We start from the raw sequence: 17,242 nt of genomic DNA on the forward strand, positions 1-17,242 counted from the left end.
ATAGCTCATTGTCACTAGTGACATTTAATTTGTATCTCAAAGAAGCCACGAGAGAGGTAGAGGACTATCTCTGTGTCAGAGCTGTTTGTCATGGACAGAAAAATGGAGTGATGGCATCCTCAGGACATAGCAGTAATCTATAAAAGTGAACAGGAATTGAGAGAGGTGCTTAGTGATGTAATTGATGGCTGTAATATGCACAGCAGCCAGACATATGCTGGGTGGCTAAATGTTAAATATGGACATGAGACTCTTGAAGCTGTACAAATTTCTCTATCTTGGAAAAAGAACACAGGTGTAAGGAGGATGAGGAGAAAGGATCGTACAAGGCAAAAGGGCTTTCAATAAATAGAAATGGCAACTAATATTCAAAAATACAAACTGAAAGCAGGACAACAATAACATAAAAGCTTGTTTGGAACACAGCTCTGAATGGGTGTGAAATAGGGACAGTATAAGAGGAAAAATGAAATAATCATAAGCTTTTGATGTGGACTTGAAAATCAGATGCATTGATTAAGGAATAAAGATATGCTGCAATGCATCAACAAGAACAGATGCTTAATTTAAAAAAAGAAAAGAAAAAGTTAAGGCTCAGACTGAAGGAGAAACTATCAACAATATTTCCAAACGTTCAGAAGAATGAAGAAATCATATTTACCTGATGATGGAGAAGTTTTACCACTGGCACAGCCATCCTCACCATTTTCATCATCATCGTCATCTTCCTCGTCACTTTTAATATCCCTAACAAATTTTTTTTAAGAAGTGTTAATAACATGGCAATAGTCAAGAGCTCCTGAACAGATAATAAAACAGTAAATACTGAATAATAAACTAATGATGTAAGTCATGATATACCATTCCTCCTACAGCACTTACTTATCTTGACCAGCACTTTCCAGCTTCTCCAATTTACGGGCTACTTTGTAAGAACCTTTCAGTTTTTCTTTCTCCTCCTCTGAGAGATCTAGATACCTAAAATACAAATGTGGTCTTAAAATATTAGCACAGTAATTAAAATATGATAAAGCATCCTACTTAGGCAATTTTAAAAACCCACTTCATTTTCGTATACACTTCTATTTTAAAAGTGAGAAAACATGAACAAAGTAGTGGGTAATTACTTGACAAGTGGCTTTGTTTCATATGTGCAGCCTGACAAAAAAGTGAAGCACTCAGGACGGGAGGAGAAAACGAAATGAAACTTCATGGCCCCCTCCTGAGGCAAGCTGTCCCACAACTGTTTCAAACAGTCCTTAATATCCTGGGTACAGGCACTGGGACAAAGTTGATGTTCAGACTGGACCCACACATATTCTATCACACACATATTTGGGGTTCTTGCTGACCATGGGAATAAATCATTGCCATGCAGATAGTTCACAGAAATGTGTGTGAAATGTGGAAGAACATTGTCATGTAGACAAATTAAGGTACTGTCACATGAGAGAAAACACGTGAGGACATACAAAGTCTGTAATGTATCATCAGTTCCTCCCATTCCTACTAGCCATTACCTGATGTCATACCTGTGGCTCCCTGATGGGATGTTAAACTCTAATTTTCCTTCCTTCCTTCCGATGGCTACCTACACAATGATGCTAGGAGTGCCACTGCTATGCCTCTTCCAAACATTGGAAGATTAGGACCTTTCCCCAGAACATTGCCACACTTGCCAACAATGATCATCCAGGGTAGCATAGAACTGTGATTCATTGCTGAACACAGTGCAAAACTATTCAGCAGTCCATGCTTCCCATTACCAGCACCACTCCAAATGTTGACATTTGTGTGTTGTGTGTTTTGTGGTGTTAATAGCAGACTACAGCTATAATTCCCTACCCCCCTGTGCTATTAGAGCAATGGTGTGGGATGCCACAGAATGTTGAAGGATGTCCATTACTTGTTCCCAGATGTCAGGTTCATATGCAAAGGGGTTGTCAAGTGCTTTGTGAGCAATAGGACCATAATCCTTTCTGGTGGTTAGATGTAGTTGGCCTGTGCATTCATGATGAGTATGCCAGCCCTCACTTTCCCATGCAGTCCAATACTGAGCCACTGTCATATCTGAATGCCTCATAAAATTGGATATTGCACAGTTTGAGCAGCCAGCCAACTAGAGACCCACAGCGAGACCCTTTTCAAACTGTCAGGTGGTGGTAGATCTGTCAATCACGAGCATGAGGCACCTTGGTGTCCCTCAGTGATCATACAACATCTGCACTTTCACATCCGTTACATCCTATAAGGCCTGGTAACATAACTGAACATCAACACCACTAATGCACTCTGGCAGCTGTTCTATCTGTCACAGAGAGAATTGAAACTCTTAATCATATACACTGGAGTGCCAAAGAAACTGGTATAAACATCTGTATTCAAATACAGATATATCTAAGCTAAGTCGGGTGATGCTGAGGGAATTAGATTAGGAAATGAGACACTTAAAGTAGTAAAGGAGTTTTGCTATTTGGGGAGCAAAATAACTGATGATGGTCGAAGTAGAGGGGATATAAAATGTAGACTGGCAATGGCAAGGAAAGTGTTTCTGAAGAAGAGAAATTTGTTAACATAGAGTATAGAATTAAGTGTCAGGAAGTCGTTTCTGAAAGTATTTGTATGGAGTGTAGCCATGTATGGAAGTGAAACATGGACGATAAATAGTTTGGACAAGAAGAGAATAGAAGCTTTTGAAATGTGGTGCTATAGAAGAATGCTGAAGATTAGATGGGTAGATCACATAACTAATGAGGAGGTATTGAACAGAATTGGGGAGAACAGGAGTTTGTGGCACAACTTGACAAGAAGGGACCGGTTGGTAGGACCTGTTCTGAGGCATCAAGGGATCACAAATTTAGCATTGGAGGGCAGCGTGGAGGGTAAAAATCGTAGAGGGAGACCAAGAGATGAATACACTAAGCAGATTCAGAAGGATGTAAGTTGCAGTAAGTACTGGGAGATGAAGAGGCTGCACAGGATAGAGTAGCATGGAGAGCAGCATCAAACCAGTCTCAGGACTGAAAACAACAACAACAACAACAACAACAACAACAACAACATATATCTAAACAGGCAGAATACTACGCTGCAGTCTACAAAGCCTATATAAGACAACAAGTGTCTGGTGCAGTTGTTAGATCGGTTACCGCTGCTACAATGGCAAGTTATCAAGATTTGGATGAGTTTGAACGTGGTGTTACAGCCAGCGCACGAGCAATGGGACACAGCATCTCCAAGGTAGCGATGAACTGGGGATTTTCCTGTACAAACATTTCACGAGTGCACCGTGAATATCAGGAATCTGGTAAAACATCAAATCTCCAACATCACTGTGGCTGGAAAAAGATCCTGCAAGAACGGGACCAACGACGACTGAAGAGGATCGTTCAGCGTGGCAGAAATGCAATCTTTCTGCAAATTGCTGCAGATTTCAATGCTGGGGCATCAACAAGTGTCTGTGTGCGAACCATTCAATGAAACATCATCGATACGGGTTTTTGGAGCCGAAGGTCCACTTGTATCCTTAATGAATGCACGACACAAAGCTTTACATCACACCTGGGCCCGTTAAAACAGACATTGGGTTGTTGATGACTGGAAACATGTTGCCTGGTTGGACGAGTCTCATTTCAAATTGTACAGAGCGGATGGACGTGTGGGCGTATGGAAACAACCTCGTGAATCCATGGAACTTGCATGTCAGCTGGGGACTGTTGAAGCTGATGGAGGCTCTGTATTGGTGTAGGGCATGTGCAGTTGGAGTGATACGGGACCCCTAATTCGTCTAGATAAGGCTCTGACGGGTGACATGTGCGTAAGCATCCTGTCTTATCACCTGCATCAATTCATGTCCATTGTGCATTCCAATGGACTTGGGCAATTTCAGCAGGACAATGAGACACCCCACACATCCAGAATTGCTACAGAGTGGCTCCAGGAATACACTTCAGAGTTTAAACACTTCCACTGGCCACCAAACACCCCAGACACGAGTATTATTGAGCATATCTGGGATGCCTTGCAATGTGCTGTTCAGAAGAGATCCCCATCCCCTCATACTCTTACAGATTTATGGACAGCCACACAGGATTCGTGGTGTCAGTTCCCTCCAGCACTACTTCAGACATTAGTTGATTCCATGCCATGTCATGTTGGGGCAGTTCTGTGTGCTCGCAGGGGCCCTGTATCATATTAGGCAAGTGTAACAATTTCTTTAGCTCTTCAGTGTACGTACTCACCAATCGTGTGTACATGGACAAAGTCCCATAACATCTGATCGTATCATCCGGGTGGTTCACTTCGTCAGGCAATGTGTTCTGAAAGCTGGGTAACATTATTGACTGAAAACTTCTCTGATGTTACCAAAAGGTGTGAATGTCATCAAAAAGAACTACAATAAAATTACATTTGAATCAGGCTCTGATCAGGCACTAGTATTATGGGATTAAAAAATCAGTACATGAACACAGAAGGGTGATAAAATATCTATGTAACTGTGATAAGAAGTGCAGTTCTCTTAAAAAGCCACAATGTTTTTATAATCAAATATGTTCAAATATCAATGCTCAGACTTAAATTACCTGCCACCAATTCCACAACTGATGCTTAAATAGTAGAAAAGAAACAAGGTGATAAAGCAATGAAAATAAGCAATGTAAGGCTTACAGTTGCCAATTTCAGTGTCAGTGAAGATTATTTTCATAGTGTAGATAGAAACATGGTTTCTTCACAAGAACCTCAATAAGATACTTCCATGCAAGCTTCCCATCCACCTTCAGCAGTTAGAATTTGAAATATTTAATTTCATTCTTTGATAATAAAATTTTATTTTGAGAGTTCAGTCAAAGATTGTATGATCTTTCTTGTTGCAGTTAAATAGCAGTCTGTTCTTTGTAGGTCACAAGCTGCTTCTCTCTCTCTCTCTCTCTCTCTCTCTCTCTCTCTCTCTCTCTCTCTCTCTCTCTCTATATATATATATATATATATATATATATATATATATATATATATATAAAATCACAATTGCTGTGTTTGAAGTGTCATTCTCATGTAGCAGTGAATGTAGTAGTTATGTGATGTTCCACAGGACTGAGACTTCATCAAACTTTATACTGGCCATAGGTGTAAAAGTTGACTGCAGGTTCGGTAAGATGCATAACGCTAGTGCATTTGGTGATGGTGATGGTGAGGATGTGGATGCATGACACCCCCCCCCCCCCCTGCACACACAAACCTGTAGTCATGCAGGCATTGGGCTTTCACATGCTCTCATGTAAAGAGAATACCAAAACAACTGCCACCAGAATCAACTACTGTGGCAAACTTCACTAGTAAGAGACAAGGAAGCTACTGTCCTCTAATAAGCATCCATTTGCTTGTCTACAGCACCCCCACAGGTGATCTGTACCTCCTGCAAGAAAGTGCAGCACACCATACCTCATGTAGAGTCAGAATGATTCGGGGGACACTCGGTGTATGTGAAGGTGATTGAGTGGTCCATCAGGTTACCCAATCTCCAATCTATTGAGCACATACTGAAGGCTACAGAGTGACACATTTGCACCTTAAACCACTCTGATCAGTCTTTGAACTGTGGGGAGTAATTGAACAATTGTGGATTAGGATGGCTCACCAATGCTTAAGGGGCTCCGGAAAGGCTCAAAATCATGAAAAGTTGAATTTTTACTTTTTTGCGTTTTCCGAATCTGCAGACTATTACCTTTTAATAGATATATAATTTATTCAATTCCGAAGACTACAACTATTTTTAAATTTTTTTTGAAATGTGTTCTACATGGGCGTGACCCGCTGTGGCGCTGTTAAACTGCTGTCAAATGGTGTTATTATTAACGTCCGTGTTCATCAGGTACATTTTAGTGATGTGAAATAAAGTATGTGTCGTGGCTAACCTGTGATGGTTCAATATATATCGCTGGTGTGATTGTCGATTGTTTCATGTTTATTTACTCTGTCGTTATCTCGAAAATATTCGTAATTAATTCTGTTTCTTGAGTCTCTGTTTTGTTGAAGTATAATAATGAGTAAAAGTAAAGTTATTAGAAATCCTCTGAACGCTTTTAAGAAAAGGAGAAATGTTGGAAAGCCTAAGGTATGTGTTATTACTGTAAACAATAAAGACGATGAAAATCCCCAACATAGCTTGTGTCCCAAAGAAGAAGACAGTTGGTGTAAATATAACAAAGGATTGCTAACTGGTGAAGTGTACACTCATTAGCATAGTCTGCCTCATGCAATAATGGAGGTGATAAAACCTATTTTCAGAGACTTAGCAGCACCTGAACTGTTGAAAAAGTGTATTCATGGAAAAACTCAAAATCCCAATGAAAGTGTAAATAGTGTTATATGGTCGAGAATCCCCAAGACTGTATTTGTTGGGATAGAAACACTTCACTTTGGTGTGTATGATGCTGTTGCGACTTTCAATGATGGCAACATTGTAAGGTGCAAGGTATTTAGAAATATGGGAATGAAGATAGGTTCTAACATGGTACGAGAGATGCTTGCTTTAGACAAGGAACGCCTTCGGGCTGCAGACAGGGCTGTAAAGAGTCTAGAAATACAAGCAAGAGTAAACAGGAGGAGGAACAAGAGGAAGCTGGAGGAGGAGTTTGCAGAGGATGAAGATAATCCATCTTATGGACCTGGAATGCACTAAAAAGTTAATCCAATCTTTGTCGCTCGATTCCCAAAACTTTTATTTTCTCATACTAATTACATGTTTTCTAAGGATCTTCCAAACATATTTGTTTCAAACTTTCAGTAAATGTTACACAGTACCTTCTGCATAATTTAACACAGCCTTTTTCCAAAAAACTGTATATTTTTGAATATATAAATAAAAAATTGCAAAAAATGTTGTGAATTTTCATTACTAACTAACTAACTCCGTCTACAGGCCGCAAGCGACCCATCGGGACCATCCGACCGCCGTATCATCCTCAGGTGAGGATGCAGATAGGAGGGGCATGGGGTCAGCACACCGCTCTCCCGGTCGTTATGACGGTTTTCTTTGACCGGAGCCGCTACTATTCGGTCGAGTAGCTCCTCAATTGGCATCACGAGGCTGAGTGCACCCCGAAAAATGGCAACAGCACGTGGCGGCGGGATGGTGACCCATCCAAGCGCCGGCCACGCCCGACAGCGCTTAACTTCGGTGATCTCACGGGAACCGGTGTATCCACTGTGGCAAGGCCGTTGCCCGTGAATTTTCATTACAATTGAAAAAAATCATCTTTAATAACTGAACTAAAATTTTGTAAAATCCCTGTGTTAAGTTGTAGCCCATATTCCAATAAATAATCTGTAAAAAGTTCAACTTCCTACCTCAAATACTTTGTGAGGAAAGATGTAATTTATAAGCGTTATTTTAACATTGCAAGTATAGGGCGTTCCGGAGCCCCTTAAAATGTCTTGGAGTCAATTCAATAATGTTTCATCCTAGTTATCAGGGTGATAGACAATGCTACATGCTACTTCATAGGCGCCTATTATTAAATATCTGATAAATCCTCAACAGCATACTTAATGTGTTTCTTGCCACATCAAATGTGAGCATTAACTTGAGCTTTCGATCTTCATTACATTAACATCAAGAGCAGTTGTCTGCCATGAGTGGTAACTGTTACTGTTAATTACTTTCACAACCAGCAGTAATTTGTCGTCATGACGTCCAGGAGATGGGAAGGAATACATTGTTCTATTTCAACTCTGAACTTGGTTAGCCAAATACTGAACCAAGATACTAAAGATGCTGGTACCCCTGGCTAACATAGTATATTAAAAGCATTCAAGTGTTCACTGACATTACAGAACCAATGAAAAAAAGCCTAGAGAAGCTTATGCTTTTCCTGGGCATTAGTCACTATAGAGTAAACTAAAACATTTGGCTGACAATTATCTTTTCAACTACATTTTTTGGCATGCTTTGGTGACAACCTACTTACAAAATGACTGACAGTAAGGACACAGTTTCTCTTTCACCTCAGTTGTTGGTTTATTTGTGGACAATTTCGAAGAATACACTTTCACATCTGGCTCCCCTCTAGCCTTCTTTCATTATGTTGGGAATTCAAATTACATTTGGGTATATGATACTGCCCCCCCCCCCCCCCCCATGAACCATGGACCTTGCTGTTGGTGGGGAGGCTTGCGTGCCTCAGCGATACAGATAGCCGTACCGTAGGTGCAACCACAACGGAGGGGTATCTGTTGAGAGGCCAGACAAACGTGTGGTTCCTGAAGAGGGGCAGCAGCCTTTTCAGTAGTTGCAGGGGCAACAGTCTGGATGCTTGACTGATCTGGCCTTGTAACAATAACCAAAACGGCCTTGCTGTGCTGGTACTGCGAACAGCTGAAAGCAAGGGGAAACTACGGCCGTAATTTTTCCCGAGGGCATGCAGCTTTACTGTATGATTAAATGATGATGGCGTCCTCTTGGGTAAAATATTCCGGAGGTAAAATAGTCCCCCATTCGGATCTCCGGGCGGGGACTACTCAAGAGGATGTCGTTATCAGGAGAAAGAAAACTGGCGTTCTACGGATCGGAGCGTGGAATGTCAGATCACTTAATCTGGCAAGTAGGTTAGAAAACTTAAAAAGGGAAATGGATAGGTTAAAGTTAGATATAGTGGGAATTAGTGAAGTTCAGTGGCAGGAGGAACAAGACTTCTGGCCAGGTGACTACAGGGTTATAAACACAAAATCAAATAGGGGTAATGCAGGAGTAGGTTTAATAATGAATAGGAAAATAGGAATGCGGGTAAGCTACTACAAACAGCATAGTGAACGCATTATTGTGGCCAAGATAGATACGAAGCCCACACCTACTACAGTAGTACAAGTTTATATGCCAATTAGCTCTGCAGATGACGAAGAAATTGAAGAAATGTATGATGAGATAAAAGAAATTATTCAGATAGTGACGGGTGACGAAAATTTAATAGTCATGGGTGACTGGAATTCGAGAGTATGAAAAGGGAGAGAAGGAAATGTAGTGGGTGAATATGGATTGGGGGAGAGAAATGAAAGAGGAAGCCGTCTGGTAGAATTTTGCACAGAGCATAACTTAATCATAGCTAACACTTGGTTTAAGAATCATGAAAGAAGGTTGTATACATGGAAGAACCCTGGAGATACTAGAAGGTACCAGATAGATTATATAATGGTAAGACAGAGATTTAGGAACCAGGTTTTAAATTGTAAGACATTTCCAGGGGCAGATGTGGAATCTGACCACAATCTATTGGTTATGACCTGTAGATTAAAACTGAAGAAACTGCAAAAAGGTGGGAACTTAAGGAGATGGGACCTGGATAAACTGAAAGAACCAGAGGTTGTACAGAGTTTCAGGGAGAGCATAAGGGAACAATTGACAGGAATGGGGGAAAGAAATACAGTAGAAGAAGAATGGGTAGCTTTGAGGGATGAAGTAGTGAGGGCAGCAGAGGATCAAGTAGGTAAAAAGACGAGGGCTAGTAGAAATCCTTGGGTAACAGAAGAAATATTGAATTTAATTGATGAAAGGAGAAAAAATGCAGTAAATGAAGCAGGCAAAAAGGAATACAAACGTCTCAAAAATGAGATCGACAGGAAGTGCAAAATGGCTAAGCAGGGATGGCTAGAGGACAAATGTAAGGATGTAGAGGCTTATCTCACTAGGGGTAAGATAGATACTGCCTACAGGAAAATTAAAGATATCTTTGGAGATAAGAGAACCACTTGTATGAACATCAAGAGCTCAGATGGAAACCCAGTTCTAAGCAAAGAAGGGAAAGCAGAAAGGTGGAAGGAGTATATAGAGGGTCTATACAAGGGCGATGTACTTGAGGACAATATTATGGAAATGGAAGAGGATGTAGATGAAGATGAAATGGGAGATACGATACTGCGTAAAGAGTTTGACAGAGCACTGAAAGACCTGAGTCGAAACAAGGCCCCCGGAGTAGACAACATTCCATTGGAACTACTGACGGCCTTGGGAGAGCCAGTCCTGACAAAACTCTACCATCTGGTGAGCAAGATGCATGAAACAAGCAAAATACCCTCAGACTTCAAGAAGAATATAATAATTCCAATCCCAAAGAAAGCAGGTGTTGACTGATGTGAAAATTACTGAACAGTCAGTTTCATAAGCCACAGCTGCAAAATACTAACACGAATTCTTTACAGACGAATGGAAAAACTAGTAGAAGCCGACCTCGGGGAAGATCAGTTTGGATTCCGTAGAAATACTGGAACACGTGAGGCAATACTGACCTTACGACTTATCTTAGAAGAAAGATTAAGGAAAGGCAAATGTACGTTTCTAGCATTTGTAGACTTAGACAAAGCTTTTGACAATGTTGACTGGAATACTCTTTCAAATTCTGAAGGTGGCAGGGGTAAAATACAGGCAGCGAAAGGCTATTTACAATTTGTACAGAAAGCAGATGGGAGTTATAAGTGTCGAGGGACATGAAAGGGAAGCAGTTGTTGGGAAGGGAGTAAGACAGGGTTGTAGCCTCTCCCCGATGTTATTCAATCTGTATATTGAGCAAGCAGTAAAGGAAACAAAATAAAAATTCGGAGTAGGTACTAAAACCCATGGAGAAGAAATAAAAACTTTGAGGTTCACCGATGACATTGTAATTCTGTCAGAGACAGCAAAGGACTTGGAAGAGCAGTTGAACGGAATGGATAGCGTCTTGAAAGGAGGATATAAGATGAAAATCAACAAAAGCAAAACGAGGATAATGGAATGTAGTCGAATTAAGTCGGGTGATGCTGAGGGAATTAGATTAGGAAATGAGACACTTAAAGTAGTAAAGGAGTTTTGCTATTTGGGGAGCAAAATAACTGATGATGGTCGAAGTAGAGAGGATATAAAATGTAGACTGGCAATGGCAAGGAAAGCGTTTCTGAAGAAGAGAAATTTGTTAACATCGAGTATAGATTTAGGTGTCAGGAAGTCATTTCTGAAAGTATTTGTATGGGGTGTAGCCATGTATGGAAGTGAAACATGGACGATAAATAGTTTGGACAAGAAGAGAATAGAAGCTTTCGAAATGTGGTGCTACAGAAGAATGCTGAAGATAAGATGGGTAGGTCACATAACTAATGAGGAAGTATTGAATAGGATTTGGGAGAAGAGAATTTTGTGGCACAACTTGACCAGAAGAAGGGATCGTTTGGTAGGACATGTTCTGAGGCGTCAAGGGATCACCAAATTAGTATTGGAGGGCAGCGTGGAGGGTACAAATTGTAGAGGGAGACCAAGAGATGAATACACTAAGCAGATTCACAAGGATGTAGATTGCAGTAGGTACTGGGAGATGAAGAAGCTTGCACAGGATAGAGTAGCATGGAGAGCTGCATCAAACCAGTCTCAGGACTGAAGACCACAACAACAACAACAACATCAATAATATGATACTGATACGATACTGAATCATTTTAGCAATTCATTGATATATGTATAATATATGACTAGACAAGCAATATGGCAAGAACTCGAAAGGGCTCAAGTTCCCAGAAAACTCATAAAACTGACACAGATATGCACCCAGGAGACATCATGCATGGTGAAAGTAAATGGAAACATATCAAAGTAGTTCAAGGTGAGGACTGGAGTGCGACAAGGAGACTACCTCTCCCCTCTAACCTGGTACTGGAGAGAGCCCTGAGAAAGGTAGCAAGACTAGAGAAGGTATACAGCTGGGAAGAAGGATCAACACCCCGGCCTATGCAGATAATGTAGTTTTAATAGCAGAGAAAGAGAGAGACCTGGTTCAGATGATAACATTAATGGAAAAGGCATTGAGAGCGGGCCTGAAGTTGAATATGGATAAAACAAAATACCTCGTAGTTAGCAGAGAAAATGATGACAGACCCCTGAAGGTGGAGGACAAAGTCTTTGAAAGGGTAAAAGACTTTAAATCTCTTGGGGTATACTCAATGAAAGAAACGAGGTAGACCAGGAAATTACCGCACCAATACAAACAGGAATCAGGTCATGGTTTGCTCTGGGAAAGCTGTTAAAGTACTGGCTTCTACCAAGATCCTCAAAGACCAAGATCTACAAGACAGTAATACAACTTGTAGTCTTATATGGAGCAGAGACCTGCACCATCACCCAAAATATGGAAAGAAAACTGCTGACATTTAAGAATGCCATCCTCGGACAGATTTTTGGGCCAGTGAAGGAGAGAGAAGAATGGAGGAAAAGAAAGAACTGTAAATTGCAGGAGCTTGATGAACATCAAGGCAGTGATCAAAGAAAAAAAGACTGAAGTGGTATGGACGCATAATGTGCCGAGAAGGCCAGATCATCGGGCAGGTAGTGGAGGAAGATATTAGAGGCAAAAGACCATGGTGATGACCACGACTCTGACGGAGATATGAGTACGCTGGGTCTGTCTGAAGAAGAGTACATGGACAGAGGACGCTGGAGGAGGCTGATTGGCGAGGCCAAAGACCAACTGTGGTTTGTGTGGCCAAAGCAGTAAGTAAGTAAGTGTAAGTAAGAAGAAGTTAGTTGTTGGAATGGGGAAAGAGAGAGTAAATTCCCATTTTGTAGACTTTTGCTTGAATGCAAGTTAGATTTATAGGTTGACCACTGAATTTACTGCAAACACCAATGTCCACATCTCTCATAATATTGTCCAGAAGTGTGTGCATCTACTTACTGGGTTTAAGTTATCAGGGAGGCCATTGAATTCAGAATGTGTAGTAATATGTTTGTGAGAGCAGTTATAAATACCCTTAGGAGTGGATACTTGATATTGATACCTTTCAGAGAAATACATTAACTTGTTTATGTTGATGTATGATAGCACAAGCTTTCTCAGCTATCATTGACGTACTGAAGTACTACAGGCTGTCTATTGGTTGTAACAGGATATGACAGCAGCAATCATGGCAGTCATTTTTGTTTGGTAATGTTCATCAAAAGCTAGAGGATTTACTTACCTTTGACATGCAAGAATATATTTAGGTTTGTATACAGAGACTTTCTGCGAGATGCACCAATGACATAAATATGGATTTAACAGTCAAAACTGCGCAATAGCGTAAGGAAGACAGCATTATAAAACCAACGTGATAAGAAACGGAATGATTTAAAAATAACACAAGTAAAACTGTCCTCAGTTTGAACTTTTACTTTTACTTTTAGATGTGCATGATAGATTTCAGTACAAATGGTTATATGAACACTTTCGAATACAACTCCACTTATTTTATTTTTAATTTTTTTACCAATACATTCAATGCACCTATTCAAAATTTGAAATTGCTAACCAAAGTATTATTCATTTCAATTGTCTTCTAACTGAATAAAAAGGCAATATCTCATTGACAAGATCAGGATTATAGGGAAGAAGCCAATAGATCAGAAGTCTCCTGCAGTTAAACAACCACTACGGAATTTTTAGTAATGTGCTAAATCATTATTCTGATGTAAGGATTTCATCAATCAATCTTGATGTCAATAGTTCGGTAAGCTGTTAACATCCCATCCATAGGAAGAATCAACTGGGGAGTGGGGGTCTTGATCTTGATCAAATTGTATGTTGTCACAGGAAAAGCCTAAAGCAGACTTTTCCCCACTAGATCATTATTCTGTCCAAATTAGTGTGTCATTAAATGGCTATTGTTACCAGTTGAAAGCAATTACTGAGAAACTGGTGGATCTCATCATCAAACACACTAGTTCTTTTGCTATTTGTTTGAATCACTGTGATGATAAGGGGTGTTTGTTGCTAGGGAGATGGGCTGGACCCAAGTGTGAAACTCACATTCTACACTAAAAGGATGGCATTTCTGTAAACAACAAGCCACTATGTGACATTTGTTCAGGTAAAAGATTCCCACAGAGAACGAAACTCTCATTTCAACTTGGTCTTGTAGTATATTGTGAAATGCAGTTACAGACTCATCCAGTGACAGCCGTATTTGATTCTAGGAACATATTGGTCATTTTCCACTAGTTTCTGTACTGTAGCAGCATTCAGTGACCAAAAGTGGCCTGTTTGGAGGGGGGGGGGGAGGAAGATGCTTACAATTGCTGTTAATGAAAATTATCCATTCTGAAGGTTGATTTGAATACTACAGTACTTTAGTAGGCATGGTCCTACTGGAGGTGGTATGCCCTTGCACTCCTCTAGCCCTCTTAACTGACTTATCCAGCCAGTTATGTGGAGATAAACAATTTCAGGTATTCTTCAAATCACTGCATGACTCAGCATTTGTCACAAGTGAAAATGCAATAAATGATAAAATGCAGTAAATGATAAAAACAGGAACCCCAATGGAAAGATAGCCTACAGTGATGTTGGAAACTGCCACCTACTGGTCAGTTACTTAGAGAAACTCCTTAGCTCTGAGACATCTGACACATTCTTTACTTATCCAGATAACATCCTGTGACCAAACTCTCAGCTACAACCCATTCCTTAAAAACGATGAGTATAAGGACTACCTAACAATAGCTGAACTATTGTAGCAAGCTGGAGTCAGGACTGTAAACAAGTTGACAGAGATACTACAAACATTTTTGAGATGGAAACATTACCTAGTGATTGGACTTTCACTTTGATTCATTTCTTTTGCAATAAAGGAGACTTGACAGATGTCAATAATTACCAAGAGATCTTCCTGATACCTGCTGCAGACAAGATTTTCTCCAAGATCATATAAAACTGAGCCAGATGCCAAATAGACAATATTCAATCTGAAATGAGTGCTACAAGTGAAAATTGTTGTTTGTTTTCAAGAAGGCGTATGACTCGACTCTCATGAAAGTCCTGCATGAACCAGGACTGAACAAGCAGACCCATCATCTTATCCAGCAGACTTCAACCACTACCAAATCACGAGTAAAGTTCAGAGGAACAATTTCAAGAAGTTCTAAAGTCGGTAAAGGATTAAAACCGGAACCCCCTGCCCTCCCCCATCTCCTCAAGCACTGGGAAAGGTAATAAACTAGTGGCAAAAGATGTTAGAGAAGTTCTTGCAAATGATATCTCTCTGGAGAAGTGCAATAGGATCACTGTTGATTGCCTGGCATTTGCCGACAACCTGGAAATTAAATCTATTTCAATAAAAATATGAGTAAATTCACTCTAATGTTCTCAAACAAGCAGCAAAAGTATCGCTAAATGTGACACTCACAAAACACCATGAACATTGTGATCTTCCTTGCATGCAGCAGAGAGAAATAAAGGAGACCTTCAGGTTTAAATATACTGCTCTGCAAAACTGAAGAAAGAGCTAGATAAAGTAGCATAAATATATTTAGTAATTGGTGGAGCTCTCCCAGCAGCAGTTGTATGAACTTTGGAAGACAGTGTGTGTATTAGCAAGCAGTTATGGTGCACTGCGCTAGGTGGTAATCATCACAAAATGACCCAGAGGCAACATTTGTATGACTTCACAAGGGGTAGAATTATACAGAAACTCAATGGAGAACAGAAAAGAGTGTAGCCTAGGAGTTTGGTATTAGTCACAACACTGACTCATATTACTGGGGAGCGTTGTGAACAATGCGCACTGCTACCCAAAGCAGAGGTGGTAGTTCATCAAAGGAAACTACGCAAAGGTGGTGGTAGGACACAGTTAACTACAACAACAAATGACCACTACGCTGTGTAACAGGCAAGAGGGGTGCAACATCAAATAGCAGGTGAAATTGCAACCATATTTAACAGGAGTGCAAGGCAAGCACTCTCACTCCATAATGGCTGCAAGGGGTTTGTCTCTTTGCCACACTACCAGTATCTTGTGTTCTGTTGACAGCCACACATTGGTGGCACTGGTTGTGGTGGTGCAAAGAGCATATGGACTGTACCAGTGGGGTTGCGTGCTCTTCTTGCATGAGAGCAGATTATCTGAGTAGTGATCCTGGATGTGTGGGAACACACAATACACCCAGAAAAACCGACTAGCATGATTGTTTTGATGGTCCAGGTGTTATGGTGTGAAGAGGCATAATGTTGCACGTGTGTACTGACCTCCAAATCTTAGAGGACAGTACACTTAAAGGTCAATGTTACTGTGACACTGTACTCCTCCCCCACGCACATCTTTCCAAGGGTGAATTCAGTACAGATTTCATTTTTATGAATAACAAAGTGTAACTGCATAAAACAATGCACATGGAGAAGCTCTTAGCATGACAGGATATTTGGCAAATGGACTGGTCTGCCTGTTCCCCAACTTAAACACCATGCGTTGGGGAGGCATATTGTAGCACATCCACAAGCACTACTGACCATCCAGCAGTTGTCATTTGTGCTGGTGGAGAACTGGGACTCCCTACCAAAAGAACTCCATGCCAAACCTGTGCCCAGTATGGGAGCACATTGTAGAGCAAGCACTACCATCGATGGTGATCACACACCTGATTAGGAACCATGTCCCGCCTTATGTAATGTCCACGGGACTATCATGAATTGTGGTGATTTCAGTGTAAATGTTGTCTTCAAAAAGATACTGTAGCATTTGTTTCTACAAAGGGTCCAAGCTTCATCAAACTATGTTGTTTAGCAGAAAACACATAAGCAAAAGTTACTTTCATTCTTAAGTTTTGTGCACCAGTGCAGCTGGGGGAATCGCTGGAACACAAACTTTCCCAAAAAAATAGCACTATAAACTCAGAAAAGGTCTTTCCCATAACACAAAAATAAGCACTACCAGTCTCCCCGAAGCCATATACACCGTCTTGTGTCTAGTAGTCAACAGGCGCACGTGCATAAAACATGACCAAACCAGGACAATGAAACAAATTTGCATTGTATGGAAATATCTACAGAATGCATCACAGCAGGTCAACCAATCAGATTCTCTCATACTGACAAAAAGAGGATGATCAGATCACCACCACGGTAGATAGAAGTGATAAATGATCTGCAGAACTGGGATATATAGAAAGACTTAGGACACGAAATCTCTCAGAAGAATGCTTAACGGTGGAGAGACGATGGTTGGAGGGGGGCGGGGGGGGGGGGGGTAGGGGAGAGGAGGAGGAGGAGGAGGAGGAGGAGGAGGAGGAGGGAGGGAGGGGGTGTTGGGAACAGGAGGAGATAACCATCAGCAATACTAAACCTAAGAGTGAAGCCTTTTCTTGTGGACAAGTTTAATTACCTGGGACAGTAAAATACAATGACCTTGCCCAACAGTACAGTATTACTCATACATTGTTAAGAAACAAGAAAGTGTGACAGCTAATGCTGTATGTGGCTTT

At 40.8% G+C, this 17,242-nt stretch overlaps 1 protein-coding gene across 2 annotated transcripts in view; it reads right to left on the reverse strand.

The window, feature by feature from the left end:
* The window catches only part of LOC126248610 (egalitarian protein homolog), a 94,392-nt gene that overhangs the window by 17,344 nt on the left and 59,806 nt on the right, over positions 1-17,242 (reverse strand). For both annotated transcript variants that reach the window (XM_049949755.1, XM_049949756.1), the window contains exons 5-6: positions 883-978; positions 662-747 (exon numbers count right to left, since the gene is read on the reverse strand). In XM_049949755.1, the coding sequence (XP_049805712.1) occupies positions 662-747; positions 883-978 (182 nt within the window). The remainder of the gene's footprint in view (positions 1-661; positions 748-882; positions 979-17,242) is intronic.

Source organism: Schistocerca nitens, chromosome 3, assembly GCF_023898315.1.
Source record: "Schistocerca nitens isolate TAMUIC-IGC-003100 chromosome 3, iqSchNite1.1, whole genome shotgun sequence".
Classification (NCBI taxonomy): domain Eukaryota; kingdom Metazoa; phylum Arthropoda; class Insecta; order Orthoptera; family Acrididae; genus Schistocerca; species Schistocerca nitens.